This window comes from Pungitius pungitius, chromosome 8 (genome assembly GCF_949316345.1).
Source record: "Pungitius pungitius chromosome 8, fPunPun2.1, whole genome shotgun sequence".
Taxonomy (NCBI): Eukaryota; Metazoa; Chordata; class Actinopteri; order Perciformes; family Gasterosteidae; genus Pungitius; species Pungitius pungitius.
Genome location: NC_084907.1, coordinates 16,420,438 through 16,445,877, shown reverse-complemented (window position 1 = coordinate 16,445,877; position 25,440 = coordinate 16,420,438). Strand labels below are relative to the sequence as shown.

Genomic DNA, 25,440 nt, shown 5'->3' with positions numbered 1-25,440 from the left:
AATGGCTTGAATGAAATTAAGAAAGTAAATATTACTTGAAAGCAAATGGTGTTCAAAGAATAGACTCTTTATCAGTGGTCTTTGTGGCAATGTTTTAATTGGGTGTTGTCCGCCTCATGATTTCATCTTGATGAAATAAAGCAAACCCTTTTATCACTCAAGTATCCAAATGCAAATATGTATTTTTCTTCTTATTCAATGTCTTTTAGACGTTAACATGTTCTAGTTGATGCATTGCACCAGAGATAGGATTATGCTATTTCTTTTCAGTTGCTTAAATGATTCTTATATACTTCTGTGTGCAATTACTTACTGTATAGCTTACTGTAAGGCCAAGGCCTTAAACCGTAACGTTACATTTGAACCACTGTAGTACATTTCATGATATTTTTGGTTTCACGCGAGGAAGATAAGTTGATTTTATCCATACGTCTCAAAACAAAAGTACAAAATAATCAGTTTTGATGATTATTTGATGCATTTGGATGAGCAGGGTTTGCATTTTTTCATCAGTGCGTTTAATTCTACTGGTGTGCATCGGGTTTTAGTTCTCACACAGCATGTTGTCGCCCCGCTCTCACCCCGCTATCTTGAGCAGTGTCAGGAGTGCTAGGTATTCGGTGAAGTGTTTGTATATGATGTGCTCTGTTGTTATTGTTGTTGTCATTGCTGTTGTTGCTGCTGCTGCTCAACCTTTCTGGAAGCCCGCAGAACTCAACGTAGGTCCCAGCATCTCTCTCACTGCACTGACGCTGCATGGCTGCTGTCTCACATTAATGATCCTTTCCTCAGGCGGAAAAATGGGGACTAATCACAAACAGAAACTGAGAGGACAGCCGACCTGTCTGTGCAGCTCTTAACAGGCAGCCACATTATGACAATAAATATCCAGTCATTGTGTCTTGCAGCAGCTTTTGTTTTGTAATATAATGAAGATGGTGAGATTTCACAAGCTCTTCCGTGTAACATTAAGCATTAATCGGTGGGCAGCAACTTACTAAAAAGAAACACACCACAGCCTGATGATGCATTATTTAGTTTTTGCCTGTGTGTCAAGGCCAGACTTAAGGATTGTTGGGTTTGGATTATCCCACATTCGTGCAGCGATAAAAAAATAAGGATTGTGGCAAAATTTGAAACCAAATACACAGTATGTTTTTTTTTTGTGTCAGTCTTTGGGAGTGTAGTGTAGCCGATCAACGCTGATACTGAGAGACTTTGTCCAATTAGAGACTAGAGCATGACTGAAAATATGTCACTCTGTCTCTAAAAAAGCTCTACATCAATGCCCCAAACTATAAATCATGTTTGTTTCCATTGTTCATGGTGCTGTGAATTCCTCCAACTTTGCCCATTTGTCAGTAATCCTTCACAATTCATTAAACCAGTGGTTCCCAACGGGTTGGTCACAGTCCACCACCGTAGTCTGTTTTGAAATCAACTCCTAGAGTCTGGAGTCTGCTTTTATTCTGAAGTACCCTTCCTAGCGAGGTACTGCAACGTGCATGTCTGTAGTACCAGGAGCCCATTGATGCCAGTCTCGTGTCAAAGTGATACAACAAGATCATGTGAGAAATTAAACATGACCCAAAAATCAATCTTGACAGGCTTCAAGTTGTTACTTTGTATCCAGTAAAGACAGAGCGTGGACCCATGTGTGTGCTGTGAGGACCTGCTGGCAGCTACAGCCGTGGTTCGGGTGTGCTCGAGCCCATTGATGCCACTGTTCTTTTTTTAAAACAACAATGGCAGCTCTCAAAGGGGTCGTCGTATATCCTACAATAGCATCAGATTTTTCAGAACCGGAATATTTTTTGAAGCAAAGAACAGCTCTGAATTCCTTGGTTTTTTTTTGTTGCTCTCTTTGTGCTTTTGATTCAAAGATGGTGCTTCCAATCACTGCATATTTTTTGAAAGTGCTGAATAGATTACAACGATGACTTCTCACGATAGTGTCAAAGTGCGTTTTCCCTTTAAACTGTGCATCTCTCCTGTTCAATTTTTTTTAGGTTTGGTTGTAATTTGTCATTTTATGCTTAACATCTTACCTGAATAAGCCTACATTAGTTGAAACTGCTTTCACAATAGTCTATTTTTAAAAAGTCGGTTTCACTCTTTTTCTCCGAGGAGGATAAATGCATGTTCCTTTTGAAAAATAATGTTGTTTATTGATCAAGATCGAAAGCTATTATCTATTTTCAAGTTCAAGGAACATACACAAACGTATGTTAGAAACTGTTAACTCGCTCTTCTCCCGTTGGGAACCACAGCATCCAACCATGCTTCCCTTGCACACATTGAGAACTTTGATGGCAGTTCAATAAACTTCACAAGTCAAACCAAAACTGGATACAATGAAACATTGTTGAGCAGAGCACAGCAATGGTGTCTTAGAGAAAAGAAAATATTTTCATAGCTAACATCAAGTTCCTGTTCTTTGCAGACATATTTACAATCTATGACTTACCCAGCTCCTTTGTTGACACGATATGTTCTTCAAAAAAGAAAATGAAAGAATCTCTTTAGGGGAAATATGTCAATGAACAACATCTCTGACATGAAAATGTGAAGGAGCATGAACGAGCATGCTTCCTTTGCATAAAGAAATTTCTCATTTTCATGATTTCCTTTGGTAGTACTGTAGTTTTTAGTTTTCTTTCCACTTCACATATTCACCATGTACCGTTTCCTTTCATTTCTTTCCTCCAGGACTTTTTGGGTCAGACGTTTTGTACTCTGGGGGAGATTGTTGGATCACCTGCCAGTCGACTGGAGAAACCACTGGGGTGAGTAACATTTAAATGCCCCTGAATCCAAAAGTGGCTTTGAAACAACACTCTGTGCTCATGGTGGAATTAAGACGGAAGAAAGATTCTTCGGAGCCAATTACAATGGCCACGCTCAGGTTCTTCGATTTAGCTTCATTTGTGCTGAGAGTTAGGTTCACAGGGACAGTGTAAGCCCTTCATGGGCAGGAGGATGAACAGTAAACACGCTGGTTATTTAGCAAAGAATAGATCAAACAAAGGAGGATTAGATGAGAGGGGGAACAAAATATCCTACACATGTTTTCCTTAGATAATTATTGCCATTAAAGAAAAATGTTGAAGAAAAATTGAGCAAAATTACCTAAATTACAGCCCATCTTCTCAGCTTGTGCACTCCCGCAGAAAAATAGTGTTAATGGGATATCCTGTAATCTGTCTTTATACATCCATCACCCATCATCACCATCATTATCATTTTGCTGGGCTCTTGTGTAATTCAGGGGAAGTCATTTAGATGTCGCAGTCAGTAAGATATATTATTTCTATATAATAATTTCTATAATATCATTTGGTAGGTTTGGGAATTCTTGTATTTTTTTCATTTCATTACTGTTTTTCATACATGTTTTTGATCCTGTTTTGTTCCATGTCAGTGGAAACTTTACCCCGTTGATGCTGTAATCCCTTAAAGTTTCCCGCCGCGGGACTAATAAAGGATTATCATATCTTATCTTATTGTATACCGGTTCTCAGCTCCGGATATTTTATCGTGGAGAATATTAAAGGAGAGAGCTTATATTATACTTTGATTGATATTATTACAGCATTAATATTCAACTTGTGAAGTTAATTTAATTTTACTTTTATTGGTTAAAAACAAACAAAGTTGATTTTGGATAACTTAGCATATTTACATATGTATTCATCCCCATATTTGTCTTATTTTTACAATTTAATTATATTATATTTCTTTCTCACAATTCTATTTTAATTACTGATATTGAATATTTGATATAAGTCTCAGGAGGACAGTGGCTTTGATTCAAGTCCTCCTATTATGAAAATGTCTCCTGTTACTCACAACTTCACCAAGTCTTCTATCGTAATACTGTAGGTATTCAAACACAAATATGAATACGTGAATATTCTGCAAACCTCCAACAGTGCAGGGAGGGACACATATACATGCAGTGTTAAGCCTAGATACTGATTGCTATATGTGCAGGGCTAAAAGAGGATTTTGTGGCGCAGAGGCCTGCAGAAGAGGGAATATGCAACTATAAACGCATCTCTGAAATCTCAACCACACCGGATGAATCCACAGTCCTGCATGAAAACATCTATTATTTTAAAGCTATGTGAGAATTTTTTAATTATTTGAGTTTGCAACAGTACAACTGTAAAGTGTACATATCAATGTTTCCTTTAATGTTACATCACATATTAGATATGAAATAACATGGAAATAATGTAATTCATATTGGCACACTCAACATGGAGCTTACCAGTAAAGTCTGTTTTGCCCTCCAGCACCGATGATGACACAGTCAAAAATCTGTTGTACAAATATTTTGGGGTGTGTTTTCAATGTAGTTTTTGTACTACCTTACTTAATGGTGCAATAAGTAGTGCAAATATAAGTGAGTGTTGAGCTTCTATATTGAGAGCATAAACCTTGATAATGTTATTACAAATTTGATGTGAAACCATTTCTTTTAGTTCAGAATCTATGTGTCACGGAGTCTCAGAGACAGGGGACAGAGAGGACTCAAACTCAGATTTCCAAAACAAAAATTCTTTATTCAAGTAATGCCTCGGGGCTAACAGGGACCAAGAAACAGACAACCAAAAGACTCGCCTAAAAATGACTAACGAACCAACAGGAGAAAAGGGACACACACGGTCTAAATACACTTGGGGGTTGCAGGGGATTGGACACAGCAGGAAGCCATCAGGGACAATGCTGAATATCACAACAAAAAGCACAACAGGGCAGGAAGTGAAGTTAAACCGGGTGCACAAAATAAAACAGGAAGAAAAAACACTGCTTTATTATGTATGCTTACAATGTAAAACATATCGATTGCCAAATGACACATGTTTAATTTAAAACAATCCCAAACTGCTTTGCCAAACTCTATTCTTGAGGTAGCCTTTAGTCTTTCTTGAAAGACAAAGGAAGTGGACAGTCTCCAAACTGTCTCCATCGCAGACAGTACATTATCAAATCCTTTTTTAACATCATATTTATTTTTGGCCGTTGATGATTAATCATAGAATGTAATGTGTTTATGTTTGACATGGTTACAACTGGTTTTGGTGGACATGGGGAAACATTTTCCACAATTCAAACGCTGTCAGATGTTAACACCCAGTGTCATTACGTTCAGGTCTACCAGTGAGATTATGCGGCATCTTTATTTTGTCTCTGGAGGAGAACTGAGAAACACACTGAGTGCCCTTAAAACAAACACACAAACATGCACGCACACAAGTGATGCATTGCCCTGGAAGTGCTACCCAGTGGAGTTTGTTTTCATGTTTCTTTGGAAATGAATGTGATTTATTTTTCATTGCTTGGAAATGTCAAAGGCATCTGTCTCTAAGCTGTGCTGAGCCAATGGGAGAATGAGCATCTATTTGTTTTTCAGGTTTATCTCGAACCATTTCTCTGCTTCTCTCTCTTCAACTGGACGTTAATGATAATATAATATGAAATTATCACTTAGACGTGAGGGAAGAATTGTTGAGTAACGTTAGGCTGTTTTGAATTATTGGTTAAAGTGACACCAATTCTCAACAACCTTGACATGGGATAAGTCTTCCCTTCTCTTTGCATCTAAGCATAAAATGAATGTAAACACACGAGTACAGCGGTACATATAATTGATTTAATACAGTTTGTCTCTTAGTTAAATGGTGTATGACTGCATGCAAGTGTATTTCATTTTTCTTCATGGTCTCTTCTCTCTCTTTAAGAATAATGACTTTAATGTTCCTGAAATTGGTGGCGGATAATTAGGTAGCATCGGATTTTCATTATAGGAAAAGAATGTCTCCTCAAGGAATGGAGCGTTTGAGCAAGATTGAAGGGTAGAGAAAAGGTGACATCAATGACTATTCAGACAGTGTTTGTTGGCAGAGACAGTCACGCTGCTGAAGATGAGCATAATTGCTAGATTGTACACAGAAGGACAACATAACAAAGCATTAAAGTGGAAAATAAGCCGTGAAAACAGCATCAAATATTCAAACAACTTGCTCACTATAAAACCTTCTTTTGTCATATTTTGCTGAGTAAACTGACACATAATATACAGTATATATACAATATACAGCAAAGACACTTTTGATCCAGTTTGAGATATATATACGTTTCATGCCAATTTGAAATGTTATACATCAATAAAGTTGCTGTAAGTCGTTGTAACTGTTGAGACTGTGAAAATATATTGTTAGAAAGAGAGAGAGAGAGAGAGAGAGAGCTTCCGTCAAACAAGACGTTTCATCCGAACATCAAAGGCACTCTGCTCGTTTATGATTGCTTCAGATTTTACAGTCATCTCTTGCCACAAGCCTCAAATGCATATTTTGTAAGAGATCATCCTCTTGTCATTTGTATTTACACTGAAAAAAACATTTAATATGACAAAGCCACCTGCAACATAGCAGGCAATTTTCATTGCTCCCTCAAACTACTGATACTAAGTCTTTGACATTTAAACTGCTATTTATAAAAAATAGAACATTCCGTGAAAATATGCATTAAAAGAGATGTCATGTGTTATGCAAAATTACTATATTTAATTAGTGCGTAGCTGTATGCATATCTACACCATGATGTGCAAATCATTTTCAGATTTCATATCCTGAGCAGTCATCTTATCTCAGCTGACATGTCATACACACAACTTATTGTATAAACAATACAGATGTAGTCTTGCGTTGTTTTGCCTATACCCCCTTTATCATCACATTACTTCATGGCAGTTTTTCCAACACACTTACAAACATAGTTTTTATAAATTGCTTTGGTTTTGTGTGATCGATTATCATCTTTTCTATACAATTACTCTGCTTTAAGAGTTTTCACATGAACACCATTGTGTTTTTTTTCTTTTTAAGCATTGCAATGACTACTTATGAATTATTATGAATTAAGGACAATACAGAATGGGGCTTAGGGTTGTGTTGACACATTTGCCAATAAAATATACATGTGCCAGAAATTAATTAAATAGTTTAAAAAGAGTGTTCTAAATATTTATTTAAATAGAGTAAACAAGGATTGTGCATTTGTGCAGAAACCAATAAGGATGTGGCAACAAACCCCAGCAATTCATAAATGCCTTAGAAATGTGGGTAAGCATATTTCTGCCTATAAGGAAGCTATTGATAAATCTTTATCTGCACCCAGGGTTTAAAATAACCGGCCCACAGCGCTTCTGATGGTGTTGATGAGGCAAGATCTCTCCCCCTGCGAGCCATAATACGGGGGTCAAGACAGTTGTTCTCAGACTGAGGGAAATGCAGCGAGGCTAAAAATTTATGATCCATGGGGCAGGGGCTTCAGGGGGCTGAGAGAGGAAAATGTGGCCTATTATATTACCATAAACTGTCCAACGTGGAATTATCCATACAGCTTATTTGCGTTGTTCTGTTCTACTGTAGTAGAATTAGACTACTGACTAATTAATTGTGCAAAGAGTGATTTAGATTCTGCAGCGCGAATCGCTTATTCTCCCACCAGGGGAGAAAAGGTCTGAATGTAAAGAGTTTTATTGCCAGCTAATTTCGCTGCTTAATTTAAATGCACCCTTATTGTTTTACAAGAAATGGCAAACAGCAGGAATGGACTTCCCTCTACCAGTCAACGTCATTGGGCCATGTTATTCTTTCTTTATCCTCTCACACAGCACACACAGCTGTGTTGTTGGTGGAGAGTTGTAATTATTAATTTGTATAATTTTTTTTTTAATTCTTATAACTTTGCGCCATCAGATTAAATTCGATCACGTCCAATATTTTGGTTTGGGACAAAATTGGAACTTTCAAAGCTAAACAAGACTTTAAAAGCATGCTGTTACATTTTCTAAGATTGATCTCCAATTGTATCATATTTAATCTTTTCTCTTCAGTTGCCCAAACTACTTTGAATCGCACTTCATGATATATTAGGAGCTCTTCCTCACAAAGTGTGCCTCATGGAGACAAGCACTATAAATAATAAGAATAAAAGCAAGATTAGAAAAAAGAAAAGAGGCTCTAGGAAAATCCCACCCCGCAATGGAAGCATCAAACCTTCAGTAACCGTTAGAAACAACTGAAAACATCTTATAAGAGAAAAAAATGAATTGACCAAATCTGCCTTCATTTATTCAGGGCTGTTTTGCTGTGTAGATGCTCCTTTACCGCAAGGCACACGCGAGCTGACCAAAAAACACCACCGCGTTTTACAGAAACCCACGGAGGTGCTCCACTGCGGCAGATGGGGGTTAAATGAGTCTCTCTGGCACACGTTGATGATAGACAAGCAGCCGGAAGACAAGTGCAGTTTCACTTTAGTTTTCACTAACAGTATCACTAAAACATAAAAACCTTCAGACTGCATGTTTTCTTTTCTCTAACCTTGAGGCCGACTAGAGTCAGCAACTGGAGAGTACTACGGTTGTATCTCATTTTTCTTTTTTTATGAAGTTTGTGCACCATATTCCACTGAAATGGTGGAAATGGCCCACTAATTGGTAGCTATTTTTAAGCCATTTGACACAACAAGTTCAGACAATGGACCCTCTGGTCGATGCTGTGTATAATTACTGGGTTGTGTTACGTAGACAAAATACTCTACATTAGCATATTGGGGAGTAGTGTACAAATGTGCACGCCTTACAAAACATGGAGTAGATGAGAGAGATCCAAGGAAGTTGAATTAGAACAACAAAGAAGGCAATACGAGTAGAGAAGAGCACAAGGGAGTCATGAGAATTATCTCAGATGGTACATGAGAAAGATGTTGGCCAGAGGAGGAGTTGTGTTTGAGCGTGCTTGGCCTTTAACCGTTTGGATATTGCCTGCGTGTCAGTGTGGATTACTAGAACACAGCAGCAAAATAGAAGGAAATTATTTGGGAATGTGAATAGGAATCTGTGTGCAGAGGCCGGAGTCCCAGCTGGGTATGATGATAAACCAATGCTGACAAACCCCGCCTGACAACAGGTCTCCCTATCCCTGACAGTTTGCCTCGGGCAATCCTGTATCTAGCGAGCAATACTTTAAAACTGCAACCATACAAACTTCTGGGATGATAAGTTATTGTCTTTATAGAAAGCATTGGGATTATCATAGTGCTATGGCTAACTGAGAGAGATGGCTTAGTAATTGCTTGATCTATTGCACCTTCAGAGATAGGAGATCATCATTTGTGAGAAACCACATTTGTTATCTTTCATTTAGTGGCAATTCTTTTTTTCAAGTTGAAAACCTAAAGCTACAGATGTATTTTTTGCTAAATCAGCCTCTGAAACTTGTATCACAATCCAAAAATGTTTTGCAATTGCTACAAAACAATGTCTGGAACTAGGGCCCTCTTTATATTTTGTATTGACAGATGCAGATACAATACAACATATTTTAGTGCTATTGCAAAAGCAAACACCATGACTATGTATGCACTCTTCTAAACTTTTACTTTGACTTAACACCCAACACTAAATAGATCTTATCAGATGCCAACCGTTTTCTGATTCTGCTAGAAGATTAGAAGAAGACTATGAACACATTTGTTGATGTTCAATTCTCCTATAACTATAACATGATCAGACACAACTACTTTAACCACAGATGACATGACATCCTTTCCTCCACACACACCAACGAACATTTTTTCATGATTTCAACATGATTTCTATTTGTTGTGTGCAGCTCCGATTTGTATCAAATGTTCAAATTCAATGCATGCTGTTTTCAATTGTTTAGGTAATTCCTAATGAGCCTGGTGCCTAAGTGTAGACAATTGTTTGTAGTTAATTGAAAAAGTGCCTTTTAGAAACCTAAAACTTGCTCATGGTCATATCCGGTAACAGACGCAGGTGTGCTGAACCATGAGCTGTACAAGAGTTCACGCTTTTAATATTTGTGCAAGAAGAAGCAGCTTTTGTGTACCACTCCACCATACACCATTAGTTACTGAAAGAACTCTGAAAAGCAAGCCCTGCCTAATTCAAGCTTCTTGAATGTATGTGAGGCTGCAATGAGTCTGTGTCACAGGATTAGATGCTAGAGTGTCAATTTATGTATATGTCCTCATAGACGGTGCATAACTACTTTCGCTTGTGTAGCTGTGCTGCAATTTAATCAATACTTTAAATTGGAGTGTCCTTGAGATGGATATTTTTATTTTTCTATTTTACTATGGCAACCCTGATCCCTGAAGGATAATTTTACTCCTGAAAAAAATGCCATCATAGCCGCCACGTTGGATTCTCGACTCTTTGCCACCTAAACTCCTCTCTAATTGGAATTCTATCGCAGAGCTCTGCTCGAGACCCACTTTCACCAGTCAGAACAACGGCTTGAACTGGCTTTCTTCCCAGATAGAGACAATTTATTGATCCATTGCTAAAGGGCACACAGCCAGATTAAGTTCAGGCCAACACTGCAGTGGAGTTTCTGAAACTTGTTGTTGTTTTTCCTGTCAGTGGAGCAGATGCATCTGTCAGCAAAACGCTGCTTGATTACTCATACAGATGCCGTAATACGCACTGACGCCTGCTGTGCGTCATCCAAACCTCAATCACACTTCTCCGTCATTAGCGGCTGAGCTCATGTGTCTTGCTCAAGAGCAGCTCAGTGGTGGCTTTGCGGAGGTGTTTGTTCCTCTTATCTGTTCAGACTTCTCCCGCAGGTTTGGAAATTGAACAGTTGGATTCTCTCTGCAGGCCAGGTGCGTACGACAGCATCTATATCTTTATCCTCATCTTTTACCATTTTCTGCTTCATTGCTGCTCTCTCTATTCCCTCCCCCCCCCCCCCTTCATAAAACCCCACATGTCATAAAAGCCCACATTTCTTTCTGTTGGTATGGCCACCAGCTATTTCCAAGCCCCACTTTAAGTGAGGCGTGCTCCACTGCGCCTCATCACCTATCGGATATGCAGATGCACACTAACACAAGCCCCGAAACAACATACCTGCTGTCTACTCGAGGAAAAAAATGCCTTTACGCTCTTTTGTGTTTTTGGCTCCTCTACAAGAATGTGACATTTTGTTCTGTTTATGAGAATTGGGTTTTCAACTTTGTGAAGAGGATTTAAGTTGTTGGCTGCCTGGGGGGTTGCAGGTGCAATTTCAAAAACCAGATGGCACGTATTTCTCCATGAATGCTAAACAACATACCTACATTAAACAAGGCGTCGATACTTTAATATAATTCATCGATGCCCCCATAAAACTGTAATATGTGGAAGTTATGTTTCGGCTTGTGATGATATAGTGACTTCTGGTTTACATAATTGATTGACGTTGATTGACGTTAGCAAACCATTCAGAATAATAAGGACATGGCAAGCTGAGACATTTACTTCAAAGTCATATGGTGCAACCAAATTTAGGTAAATCCCGCTGAAACAAGGCAGTATTCAACCATCGGAACCGTATATGCAGCCAATGAGACTCCTTAGCTTCATGGTATTTACATAGTTACTGTATTGTACTACGAGCACAATACATTATTTGGCATTTACAGTCCTCTAACTCTTTCTCTCTCTCTTAAATTACCCTCAATTGTTATTCGGATCAAAGAACAAACCTGAATCGTATTTATAGTGTTCAAGTTGGTTAAAGGCGTTTCCACGTTTGCACTCTGGTGCGGGTGATTGATAGTGAGTAGTTTTTATTTCAATGGTGTTGAATTTTAAAGGACAAATCTAATGTTCTGCAATAATTGTGTGTAGTTATTTGAAAAGATTTAAGAACTTTTTTGGAAGAAATAGAATGAGTTTTAGAATTCCAAGCAAACTATGTTTATGTCAATCGTTTTAATGATGACCATGACTGGTTTTAAGTACCAGTTTTTGTGTCTTTGCAATTTTAATTATATATATATATATATATATATATATATAATTAAGGTGCAATTTATTTATATATTTGCACCTTAACTAGTTAGGTCCAAAAAAATAAGATTACCTCCTCTTTCCAAACAAATAATCCACTAACATGAACATACAAAGCTGAGTGAATTAAATGAAACAACTCAGTCTTGTGTTCTGGCTAATTTCAACCAAAACTAAAATTGATGTATGCATACAGCTGTGACTTAGCAGTGAAGTAGACATAGTGGACAACACAAATGGAAAAAATATAGAAAACTTTAGACAAAATCAAGAATCCAAGATGAGCAATTGTGATAACCAGTTTATGGATAATACATTCCCATTTCTAGGGATCAATTCCAAAACGTGGCTAAACATAGACTGACGTATACGTGCAGCCATCTGTGTTTTTCTCCTCTGGCACGGTGTGGACCAGTGGACGGATAAAGCTGTCATATGGCCTCTCATGCTGCTGCTTTCTTTCTCTTACAGAAAGTGATAAATCAAGTCTCTCCAATGGCATCACCTCCACAAAGAGACCTCTGTCTGCTAAACACATGCATACACACACAGACGGGCTCCACACACACACACACACACTCATCACAGGCAAACACATTAATGCATGAGCTCCATGTACCTCCGCTCAGGCTATGAGAGATACTTCATAGCTACTAAACACAATGCCCTCACCTGCTCATCTCCGTTTTATTCTGTCATGTATCTTTCATTCTATCACATACACACACACACACACAGACACACACACACACACACACACTCAGAGGCTCCAACTGCTGTGCTTTGCTTGCTCTCTGCATGGGGAAGCCTTCATTGATGTCCTGAGGGGCTGTCACACGAGTAATGTCTGTTCAAGTGCAGTGAGGTTTCCTTGGAGACAAAGACCAGTAAATATGAGGCGCAAGGCTTATTTCCTTGGAGGTGGGGGTATTTTTGGTCAGAGAAGAGTAATGGCCAAGAGTATAATTATTACTAGGGGGCTCCTTTTCCACATCCACAACCTTTTCCTCTCCTCACACTCTACAGTATACATCTCTTTTTAAGGTCTCAGTTAATGGGAAGCTTTGTTATTTCTTTAGGTTGCAGCTTCCTCTCTGTCTGAGAAGATATATTTTTACACCACACCCTCCAGCTCCTACTTTGCAACTGACAGGGAAGTCTTTGATGCTGTGATGAAAATTGACGGCTGTAAGGCTTGAAGGCTTGAAGGTCCATGTGAAGTGAAACTCATGGTTGATGGGGGGGCTGAGCCCCATCGAAATGTGCAAGAGAATGGGTTTGCCCCCCGAGGGGGATCAGCAGCTGTATGAAGGAACCGCTCTGATAGCAAAGACTGAAATCAAAAAGGAAAATGTTGAACGATGGTTTATAGAAGTTCACGTTCTAAGCTGTAATGCATTAGCTTATACATATTATTCCTAAGAAAAATAAATTATACTTATATAATAATAATCAAATGGTGGCATATTCACTCAATTTCCTTGATTTTCTAAAATCAGACACACGTGAATGTTTGAGTTTAATTTGGGTATATGCAAATTATAAACTCTTGTTGAAGAAGAAGAAATCAAAGCAAAATCTTGGTTCAATTAACCTCACGACTGTTTACCCACACAAACAACGTTTTTATCACAATTATTAAGCCATGAATATAAGGGTTCAATGTTGGCTGCATCACACACTGCATCAGAAGTGTGAGATGTAACAGAGGCTTTAATTGATTTTATAACCAAATGACATACCTTACACTAAAACTAGGTTTACATATTTAAAGTACACATGCGTGTCAGGTATCATAAAGTATCTTTCGGTCTTTAAATCTGAAACAAAACAAAATCTTATTACAATAAAAAAATAAAATGAATGAAATTTACAACATTCAAAAAAACAGATCATTTCTTGCCCTGGAGTTTGATCTATTGAGGTCAATGCAGAATTGGCTTGATCTTCATTAAAAGCAAGCAACCCCAATAACAAGAACGCACAGTGTGGGCTGTCCAAAGCTATGTATTCTGCACACTATTGATAAAGTATTTAGATAATCATTTTATATATGCAACCATTCAAATAAGTTTAACATATCATCAAAATATAAGCTGAAGTGACACAATCCTCTCTAAATAATAATGAACTAATCACAACCTGTGAGCCACAATCATTTACAAGAATAAGTGGGAAAGAATTTGATCCAGAGCTAAGACAGTGTTCCAGTACTTGGGCTCAATTTGAACTTTCAGGCACATTTTGTCGATGGTCTGTTCACACCGTCTCACTGAAAGGAATAACGGGGTGTGATTATTCCACACGGTTGTATGCATCCTGGCTCTGAGGCGGATCGTGAAGCAGGACAGATGACCCCTGCAGACCCATTCACTGCAAATGGCAAACAAGCTTTTCCTGCACCGCTGCTTTGGGGAGAAAAGTGTGTTTGTAGTCGGAATGAGAGCTCATCCACTATTGGAACCCTTGTGTCTAATAAACTCTGAGCGAAAAATTGCTCCCTGTGCCAGCATCAACGGTACACTCTTTGTCTTCGAGCTGAGCCATCTGTTTGGATAACGTTTTTTCTGTCATTTTGGATTGAGTTACAGCGACCAATCAACTTGACGGATACGGTTTCCTGCTCTGAATTAACCAATTCAGGAGCACCTTTGAGAACTAACAGTTTTATTAGGTTATAGAAAACTTAAGCCACACAGTCATTGGGTTTGAAATCCACAAATCACACAGCTCCTGCTCCAAGCTCAGTCTGTTTAAACATTTGGAGCAGCTATTTTAGCAAATTGCGTTCATTTCCCTCCTCAACAAATTAGACGATTTAGCAGCATCAAAGGCAAACAAAGCATTAAAGAGATTGGCTGCCATTGTTACCAAGCTAATTGATTGAAGTGTCATTTGTTCAACCAACAGAAAGAAAGGAAAAGGGTTTTTTCCACATTTCACCCTCTGTGACAACAAACAAAGCAGAATTCAGAAAACACCATGTAATCAAATTTGTCACACCGGTTTCTTTTGTTTGTCTTTGCATGTATTGACATGTTTTCTATGCACTTTTCCTAATCTGGCTTGTTTTGAAACTACATTTCCAGATGTTTGCTTCGCAGCGTCTGCTCTGGCAGTTAAAAAAGCTTAATAAGGAATTGCAATACAAACCACTGAAAAAGAAGTGCAATGCCACACATCCTTACCTGTCTCTAACCATGTTTCATCTATGAATAAAGCTCGGCTTCTTCACCTCAATGAGCGATGCAGGGCAGCCTTGCAGTGTGTGCTTCATTTGAGCCATGATGGATGCTGGGTCATTCCCGCATGCAGAAGTGAAACAGAGGAATTGTAGCAGCCATATCAGTTCATTTCTTTGCTCTCCTGGGTGGCTGCTCAATCTTTTCCTATTCTATTTGATTAATGGCATAGTCTCTCTGGTGGCTGCTGTAATAAAGTCAAATGAGGTCTCGAATGACTGAGGCTTTGTAGAATCAGCAGTGGGTAATTGAGGAGGTGGATGTCTCAGGTGGGTGTGTGCGTCTGGTCTCTGTCCTTACGCCAATGAAATAGTGTTTCACTTCTCCCTTTGGCAGAGTTGGTGGAGTCAGTAATTGTGTTAGAGAGGCCTCGCTTCACTGCACAGCGTTGGATGTTTAGATGGCTGTGCTTGTGTTCAGTTTTAAAGGTTACAGAGCCGGTGGCGTGGAAGAAACATGCTTCCTTCCAGAATGGATCAAAGTGTTTTCAGTTTGTCTGCTGAATAATACAGCAGCAGAGGAGTGATAATAGAAATGTTTAATTCCACAGTATCTTCTTGAACAGTGATGTTCCTTTGTCATGGAGACATGTTTGGCTTCCCACACTGAAGAAATTCACATAAATCTTACTTGAAGCCTGGTAATCCTCAGTGTCTCCTTTCACCAGGCAACACCTTACTTTAGTAGGTTGATACTTTGGTTTCTATAAAATTGGCGGCGGTAGCAAAAATGCTATTTTGAAGGGTGGTGGGTGTAGCAAAGCACTACATTTCTACTGGGCAAGTGGCTCACCGCATTTCACCGACTGGGGAAAACAATTCTTAATTGTGTCAGGACCGACACCAAAATCAAACTGACTGTTTATTGTTCTAGTATTTTCAGTATTTTTACACATTCATCACACTGAAGACATTTATAAACTGGTGTCTGTGTCTTCTCTTGGTGGATTATTGTAAATAGTCTTGAGACAATCAGGGCCTTTTCTTAAGCCATTACATTGTCCTTACACAACGTTTGTAACAACAGTTAATTTAAAAATTCAATTTGTGTTGATAACATGCTGCTGTAGGTGCTGCTCCTCTGTGCTGTGACTGTACAGCTTCTACTTTCACGTGGAAGAAAAAGTAATGAAACTAGAAGAAACTTTAACCCGAACAACAGATGAATTAAGATAAAAACACTGCAATGTTGTTTAAATTATAAATGTATTCCTTGGTAGATTGATTCCTAGCTTCACTTTGAGGTAGTTTGATTATCGTTGAACCACTATTCAGAAGGTAGAACAAACACTGCTTGAAACCTGTTTTAGGTGCCGAACAGCTGCACAAACTAACAAGTGAGGAGCAAAACAAGCTTTTACAGATATTGTTAGTTGAGGTGAAGACATTGAACTTTGTCAACAATTGTCTCTCCATTAATAACACGTTAAGAAAAGGACAGAAACACTGTTATGAGAAGCATAATTATCATGTTGATACGACACTGCATATCATAGGCATCAGTGACTTAGTGCCATTTCTTTGTTTCATACCTCAACGTTTCCAAGTGACTCTAGAGTTAATCCTGATTTTTCCTATTTGGTTCATTAGTCAGAATGGAAGCTAAAATGAGTTGAAAAACACTTCAAATGAAATCTTGACTCTCTTGAGCTGCTGAGAGTCAAAATCAAAAGTGGATGATAGAAATTAAAGTGGAATAAGGTCGACAAGGCATCACATTTTGGAAAGAACCAACATTATGTCTCAAATTGTTTTAATTCTGCAAAACCGTTGCACAGGGCAAAGTTTTGTTTTTTATGTCCAAAGGCAGTTTCCAACCACACAATCACACACAACATCAGCACATGCATCAAGAGGTGAAGATTCACATGGATGAACTTCTGACACAGTGACACAGAAAATACAGATAGATAACATATAAACCAAAAAATGTTCCTTGCATTTCGATGAACATCTGTATGCGGCAGACAGGAAGCTCCTTCTTTGGCTGTGGGTATTTCTTTTTTATTTATATGGGCAACTTTTTCTACCTCTGCCGCTTCATCTTCTTTACTTCTCTTGAACATTTTGTCTTGTCTATATTTTTTTCCATTTGTCTTGTCCACTATGTCTACTTCAATGCTAAGTCACAGCTGTGTGCATACGCCAATTTTAGTTTTGGTTGAAATGTCTTGAAATGTCGTATTGATTCCCACATTTATGACAGTATAAGTTTATACTTTAGCTATGAATCCTGTATGCAGTGGGAAATATTAATATTCATTCATATTCAGATGCCAAATGTTAAAGCTGCATAATTACATCAAAGATTTGAGAGGTTCAGTATCTTTAAACATAATCTCCCCAAATTATTGTCACACGTTTCTTATCTTTGAGGTATTGAGTTTTTAACTAGACTTTGAATTGAAGCACTCTGAACAACTTTTGGCCTCACGGCATGACTTCTATATCATATCCAGCACAATACGAGCTCGCTACCTTTGCTTTGGTTCATCAGATTATACAAAGAGGATGTGAGCTGACAGCACTGGAACCCTCATATGATCCTTAAAATATCAGATGATAAAATCTGCAGCAACCATTCCACCCCCAGGATTTGATATGCCTGATTTGTAATGGATTTATTAAGGCAACCGTAACCCCCCCCCCCCCATACATTAAAGAGCAAGGAGACAGTTTGAGGTCACTAATAAGTCAGATAACAGCTGTTTCCAGCTGGTTCAGTACGATGGTTTTCATCCAATTAATGTTTCTCCTCTAGAGAGTATTTGGAACAGATGGGTATGTGCTAACTAGTGCTGGAAATGAGGCGGAGAAGACATGTTGTACCCCCCCATATTTAGCCAGGTATTATAGTCACAGAATGCCAGCCTACACGCTCACACTTCAAGTTATTTTTCACACATGAAATAAATATAAAACGGAATCAGTAAAAAAATGAAAAGCAAAAGAATTTTGAACACAGAAGTGCAGATTTAAATTAGTTCTGCTCTTTGTCTCCTGTGAAACAACCCAATCTAGTCATGCAGGTCCTTAATGGTAGACAGCTGATTTCACTCTGTTTGGTGCAATCGTCAGTGGCAAAGTCACAACTTCGTTTAATAATCATTACTTTTTCATCTTTAGGTCTAAATTAGCACAATTTTTACTAAAGTAAATGACTCTCTGAAAAGCAACATATGAGATCGGTAGAACATGCCTCTGAATAAATTGCTTTCCAATTGTCAGAACATGCCAGTAGGCCCATTTCCAAGGGAATACAAGGTGTTGTACAGGAATAAAGGATGTTTAATGTTTACTTACTAACTGATTCTCATTGTTGACAAACAGAAACAAACAGAAAAACAGTGTCAAGTGAAATCATATTTCCAACTGGCTATTGTTAAAGTTACAAAATTACATTTTAATGATATACACATTGTAAGCTATCCTCTTGATCCCTGTTCCTTTTCCTTTCCTTCTCATATGACTCCTTGTAGATTTCTGCAATTACAGATTTCCACCACTGTGAACAAATATCGTGTGTGTGTGTGTGTGTGTGTGTGTGTGTGTGTGGTTGTGTGTGTGTGTGTCATTGGGTCTTTATGCTTTGAGGGATTTAGTGCAATTGTTCTTTCTAGATTTACATGTCCCTTTCATTAATATCAGGGGTTCAAAAGCGCTCGTGTGTGTCTTTGATGCATTTGTGTTAATAGATTTAGGTTATATTATGCATACAATATTGCTTTTACTCTACTTGGGCGAAACAATAAGAAATTCTCACTTATTTGTAGGGTCAAAGTTCAAACAGAAGGAGATTTATCATTTGTATAAGTGTAGTTTAAAGAATAAAAGGTCCTGCCAGCTGTGTTGGGAAAGTTCTCTTTCTATGAACTAGTTCAAAGTTCAGTTCACAAATTTTAAAATGAACTAGTTCAGTTCATAGTTCAAACTTCAAAATATTTGAACTAAGTTCACAGTTCCAAAAAATGAACTAGTTGTGTTCTTTTTTTCCATATGTTGCTGAGAACCACATATAGAACCACAGACAGCAATTATTTTATCAGTTTTAACACTGAAGCTATGCATCAGATTTCATCTTCATATCCAATTTTGAATCCTTATCCAACCAGGGTTACATTAGCATTGAGGGGACAGCATTTCCCCTTTGTTGCTTTAATGTTGCTGTCCATTCACTCCACGTTAGCAGCAGCTGCAGCGTTCACCCCTACAGTACATTCTCAAACACATGCTGCTTGAATGGTCTTTTTTAAATAAGGAATAAAAACACAACAGTTATCATTAAGGTGCAAATGTTTGCAAAGAAAGGTCAGATTCCTCCCATCCTCACCGATCTTGTCAGTAACTTCATAAAACTCATTTAAATTATTATACGCCGCCTCTTTGCTACACGCAGCTGTCGCCTCCATACATTTCTTTTTTTTTGATGACGCATGCGCGGTGCGACACTGGAGGCTGGTGTTGCCAGATTGGGTGTTTTTTCCGCTACTTATTAAGGCGCGTTTACGGTGTGTTTTCTATAGAAATCTGCCACCCCATTGAACGATGTTAACCTGAAAGAACGTGCCGTTCATAAACACCAGAATGAACGAGTTCACAGTGACGTTCATCGGGCATTAATACAGTACGTTCAGTTCACGTTCGCCCAAAATATGAACGAGTTCATGAACTATCGTTCAATGAACGCGTTCAGGCACAACACTGCCTGCCAGTGTGAAGCATTTAAAAGGCTATTTCTTCAGCTGTTCTGTATGATGGAGCAGTATCTTCTGTGGCACCCTCAGGAAGTCAATTCTCTGTAACTGCAACCATTATAAATCAAGTCTTCATTTTTTAATGTTGCAATATATATATGTATATATTATTGATCAATGGTCAATACCATTTATTTCGTACTCTAGAATGGAATAAATGGTAATAATAGGAATGGCTAGAATTTACCAGATATCTTGGGTTTTGGATTAAAATAAATAGAACTCAAAAGTTCATTATTGGGCTTTAGATTCTAATGGTCATAAGCGATAATTTTCATATATCTGCATATACTTTTAATATGACTATTAATAAACAATCAATAGAAATACAATAATATTATTTAGATCCACTTACTGAACCCACACATTCATTTAGTACAAAGAACAAACCTATTTTTAAATAAATTACCAGAAAACCCAGCCTTATGTTTGACAGCCCTGTTCCTGTGACCGTACACTACATTGTTTAATTTAGCCATCATTTTTTACTTTAGCTTTTCAATCGACCACTTATTTCTGAAAGAACTAACCAGAAATGGTATGTGGCTACAGGAGATGACAGAGGGAATGTCTGCAGTCATTTGTCTTTTCAAAGTTGTTTTTTGAGGTAGTGGCAGATGCCTGATGTCGATAAATATGTGTGTGTGTGTGTGTGTGTGTGCAAGATTTTAGTTGAGGGAAACAACACTCTCGCTCTTGCCACCAGGATGGTGTTTTTCTGCCAGACGATCGATGAAAGTCTTTCACGGTTTGGATCAAAGGTCTCCATCTACCTCTTAAAAACACACTCAACTCTACACAAGGAGCGGAATGCACTCATACAAACAGCTGGAGAACTTTTTTAACCTGAGTTGAAAACTAGGGCCCCTCAAGTCAAGTCCATCATCCTTTTTAGGTAAATTGTCATAGCATGCACCTGGAAATGCCACTTTAAAACAAGTGTAGTGTAAATCTTAACTGTAGTTGCTCTGTTTGTCCGTGCGGGTCCCGACTCTTCAATCAAGTCCAGACAGGAACCCCCATCCTGCCAGACTGTCTCTGACTTGAATTCTTCAGCAGGACAGGGCAACATTTTCTAACTTAGCACAAAGAAAGAAACTTTTGATTTATCACCATATCAAATATCTGAGCAAACACCTATTGCACTCCTCACAATGTTATGAAAAAAAACTTCTGTTCCAGCTCTGCGCCCAAGTGTAGTCCAGCATTATACATGATTGTATGTAAAACAGATGAATATGCACATAAACGTCGTTAATTCATAATACTGCAGAACAGGGATGTCAAAGTTGAAACACACCGTTACTGTTGTTTCCTTTTTAGAAAGCACTATTTCTCTTCATCTCCACTGGTCGAAAACAATGAGCCACCAGTAACACATAAAGCAGCAGTCTTAGCGGGAAAAAGGTAGATAAGCTACATGAAAGTATGTGTTCCCTAAAGGTATTTTAAGATGTACTGTAGTAAATGTCTTTTTTTGTTTGGTCAATCACCCAAGTATAGCAGCCATATTATTGTTAGGGAATTAGTTGTCTTTGTACATCGCGAAAATGTACCGAAACGGATTTAAAGCTCCGGTATTATAATATTAAACATTTTAGTTCAATTTGAAATAGATTTTTCAAAGATGGGCTACATCAATTTTTATTTGATTTAATCACAAACAACAGCTCACATTTGAGAAAATAAAATGCTTTTTTTCTTGCAATGACCTTTCATGATAAAGAGTTATCAAGTAAAAGATGTGTGTTCTTTAATTGATCTTTTTTGTTTTTTCTCTTCCTCCACAGAGGAATCCATGGGAAGAAATGCGGCACTGTCGTCCTATCCGCGGAGGAGTTGAGCAATTGTCGAGTGAGTAAGCCTTAATAGTCTCCCCTGTCAAAGAGCCATTAGAAGGCAAACATCTGTCAGAGACACCTGGCTAAACAGTCTTCTCACATAAAGTGGATTTAGCATGAGGAACGCTTGGAAGAGCAAATAAATGCAAGTGCACAGCTAAAGACAAAATAAACTGCCTATTTCTGTAATGAACAATGTTAGATTTGGGCTATTGCCTAATTCCGTTGGCCTTGCGCAATTACATTCTGTTCTATTCCATGTGTGTGTTTATTATATATTTTTTATAATAGCCGATGCTGCCCAAAGGCAGTTAGCACTGTTTGTGCGTTATTGTCGCAGTGAAAGATGTACAATGCAATTCTACGCAACAAAATATATGCTTTTTTCATTATATTATATATTGATATTTTATCAAGGAAAATGTCATCAACTGTTTCCCCTTCCTCAAATCTCAACAACTGTTTTTAACGTTCTGACTTCGAAAGGATCGCGTATGGCAGATGAACTAAGGGCGATGGCTGACCTTTGACCACTGAGCTCAGCTTTGTGATTCAACAAGCAATGGCACAAGCAATCCCAAAACAATCATTGTTATCGGGTTTGGGAAGTTGTAACCGCGTATTGCCTCTGAACAGCAACCGAGAGCGAAGCTGGGAGAAAAGCACAGAGTGTGTGTTTCTGAGAGAGATTGAGATCCTTCCACTTGTCAACAGACTTACTCTTACAGTCGGTGGAAGGTGGTCATTTCGGGCCAAAGAACGTCGCAACTGATCAGCTGCAACACGTCCTTTCATTTGCGATGGTGGATGCAAAGTACTGTAGGAGGTTTTGTGCCCATATGATTCGATCAGTTTGGATGACTTGTGCAGTCAGCCAGCACACAGGCAGCGTGGCAGAGAGGGGACACGGAGATGCCTTCACAGAGGTTCACTCAGGGAGCAAATGCCTGTTCTTTAGAAAAGAATGCGTTGTATGATAGTATTTATTCTTCAACCTGAGGGATCATCCCGCTGAAACTCAACATCTATCAACCTACCTTTGTGTCTATCCATCTATTGACTAATTTATCTACCTCCCTTTAATACCCACAACACTAATTTACACAGCCAGACACACACAGCTCCCGCTTGCAGCATAACAGACAGGGCAGCTGCTCTCACTCCGCGGAGAGTCAAGTCGACTAATGAAACGGCCCAGGAACATGATGGGGTGAGTGCCGATAGTCCCCTCAGCCAACCAAAGCTTTGAATGCTTCGATGCGCTCCCAGCATGCAGATTAGGAGCGGATATTGAAAAGCAAGGGAGTGCGACAGAGCAAATTGCACTGAGAGATAGAAAGAATGTAAATGAGAAATGAAAATGAGAGCGCAAACAAGCAGAAATAAGATGGACAGAAGCAGAGATTTTAAGATTTGTAAAGGAGAGAAACCAAGTCAGACAGATAGGAACGGATACAAGTGGAGTGAATCAATAGAGGATTATTTCATGCCTGGCGGGAAAAGCCTACTGTACCAACTCGAAGATATAACAACTGCTTGGCCCAGCTAAAAAGAGAGGGAGGGTTGTAGGTAAGCCAGGTGGCCACATACACAAGTCTAGAGGAGAGCTAATCGCTGATCGATCCGTAACTGCTGCTTGTGTAAAAGGTTTTGATATTATTTCAAATGATAATTTGTAATTGTGTTGATATATAGCAAAGGAGCCTTTACTTTACTGTGTAGGATTCCTAATGTATGATTTCCAACATTTTGCTATAATGCATTCATACATGCAGTATTTTTGGAAACTGAAATCTAGACTAGAATTCAAAGTCAGGTTCTCTGGTCATGCAAAATGCTTGTCTGCACAGCATAAGTTTGTAATGATGGATCTGGTCGGGTCGAAGAGGTTTACACACATTTAGCATTCACAAAGTGACATTATCATTTTTAGGTTCATGATGTAGTCTGTGAGACTGATTGCTAGGTTTCTTCTTCTATTTGCTGACATACTCTGCAGCAGGAATATTTAATACACTTGTACATACTTTATGGGTGTGCAGTGTGTGTTTCTTTTCTTTTGTCGAAATAGCTATTGGACTAGTTTTAAATAATTTCAGATTTTATTTAAATTTTACAGACTTTTAATGAGATATTGATCTTCAGCTGTGATTCATTTGAAGTGCCATCTTTAATCTTTACACATTGTTGTGAAGAGTCTGAAGAGGAGAACACATGATTAGATACATTTTAGAGATTAGATCAATGACATTTTGCTGTCTTGCGGAGACAGAAATCTTGAGATGAATATTGCAGCAATCCTCCCTTGTTGTGCAACCCCTGCCATCTCTAAATGACAAGCTCTGTAATTTTGCTCTAATTATTTCTTAGTGTATTGCCAAATGTTACAACCAATTCAGCAAACAAATCTTGAGTAGAAGGAAATCTTTCTGATCATATTGTAATAACAGATCAAAAAACTGTTTGATTTTGGGAAAACCGAACCATACAGAGGAAATAGCATGAAAGCTTGAGGAACAGAAATGGTAATTAGAAAATGATTGTTCTTGCATTTGAACAAAGTTTATGAGACGTGAAGTTAAGTAATCAATTAATGTATAATGAAACATTTCTCTAATGCTCTGTGCTGGTTACTCAAAGTTAAGGCAGCAATCCATACTTTTACCATCAAAATATTGGGTCACATGAATTTGATTAACTCCACACTTGCAACACTTTTAACAATCCAGAGGCAACAAATCTGCAGTGGTGGCCCTTTGGCCCTTTGCGAATACAACATTGTTAGGGGGTCAGGGTTAAATCCCTGATCCTACAGAATATCTGACAGATGCATCTTGCGGAGTGGATAAGTAAAAAATAAATGTTGTTGCTATAGCAGAAGAGACGGTTAAGTCTGTTAATATTAGCATCTCATCTCATATTTCATTTATTGAATTTCATGGCAGTATTGACTACCTGCTTTGGAATCTGAGACATTTGTAACAGGGTATGAGAGCAAAGCAGTGTGATCCTGCTCTCTGTGTTCCCGCCCCAGTCAACAATCGGGTCCAACCTCAAGACCAATGTTTTTGATTAATTGCACAAATTTGTAACCAGTGGAGCTGTTCCACGACCGACAGGATTAATGTGCATAAATGTGTTGTACGGTCGACAAAAGCTCTTTCTCTTTCTTTCTTTTTATCCCTTGATGTCATCCAGAATAAGTTTAGGAAACATAAAACATTTCTGCTTCTCCTGAAGTAAATTTTACTGGTCAACAACGTCTGTTGGCCTCACTTCTCTTTGATGCCTCAAAATGTCACTTGGCATTGTGAAATAAATCCTAACGACAGCGTTTGCTGCATTTTCCTTTATATTGAGAAGGGAAAAAGGAATAAATACAATATCCAATGTAGAAAATGGAAAACCTGGAGCAGCCGGAGGTGGAGCGATTAGAAGACACGGGTGAGGAGTGGGAAACAGAAATTGCTGACACTTTATTCCACTCACGTATGCTGTTTGGAAATCCTCATTAAATGCTACATGACAACATGAATCACACATTTCAAATCCTGTGGCTTTAAATCAAGCAAGAAACGGGAGAAGCTCATCCAGGCAAGGAAAGAACTATTTGTAGAAAGACAGAAAAAAAGAGATTGCACATGCCATTCATCTTTTTTCCTCATTTAGCCCCCAAGAGACAGAAACACTGGCTCACACTAACTCATGTGTATGTGATTCCAA

At 38.4% G+C, this 25,440-nt stretch overlaps 1 protein-coding gene across 2 annotated transcripts in view; it reads left to right on the top strand.

The window, feature by feature from the left end:
* Positions 1 to 25,440, top strand: part of cpne5b (copine Vb) — a 74,376-nt gene that overhangs the window by 24,528 nt on the left and 24,408 nt on the right. Inside the window, exons 7-9 of one of the 2 annotated variants that reach the window (XM_037490446.2) lie at positions 705 to 719; positions 2,710 to 2,786; positions 21,667 to 21,730. In XM_037490446.2, coding sequence (XP_037346343.1) covers positions 705 to 719; positions 2,710 to 2,786; positions 21,667 to 21,730 — 156 coding nt within the window. The remainder of the gene's footprint in view (positions 1 to 704; positions 720 to 2,709; positions 2,787 to 21,666; positions 21,731 to 25,440) is intronic. The other variant, XM_037490447.2, reaches the window with a different exon arrangement.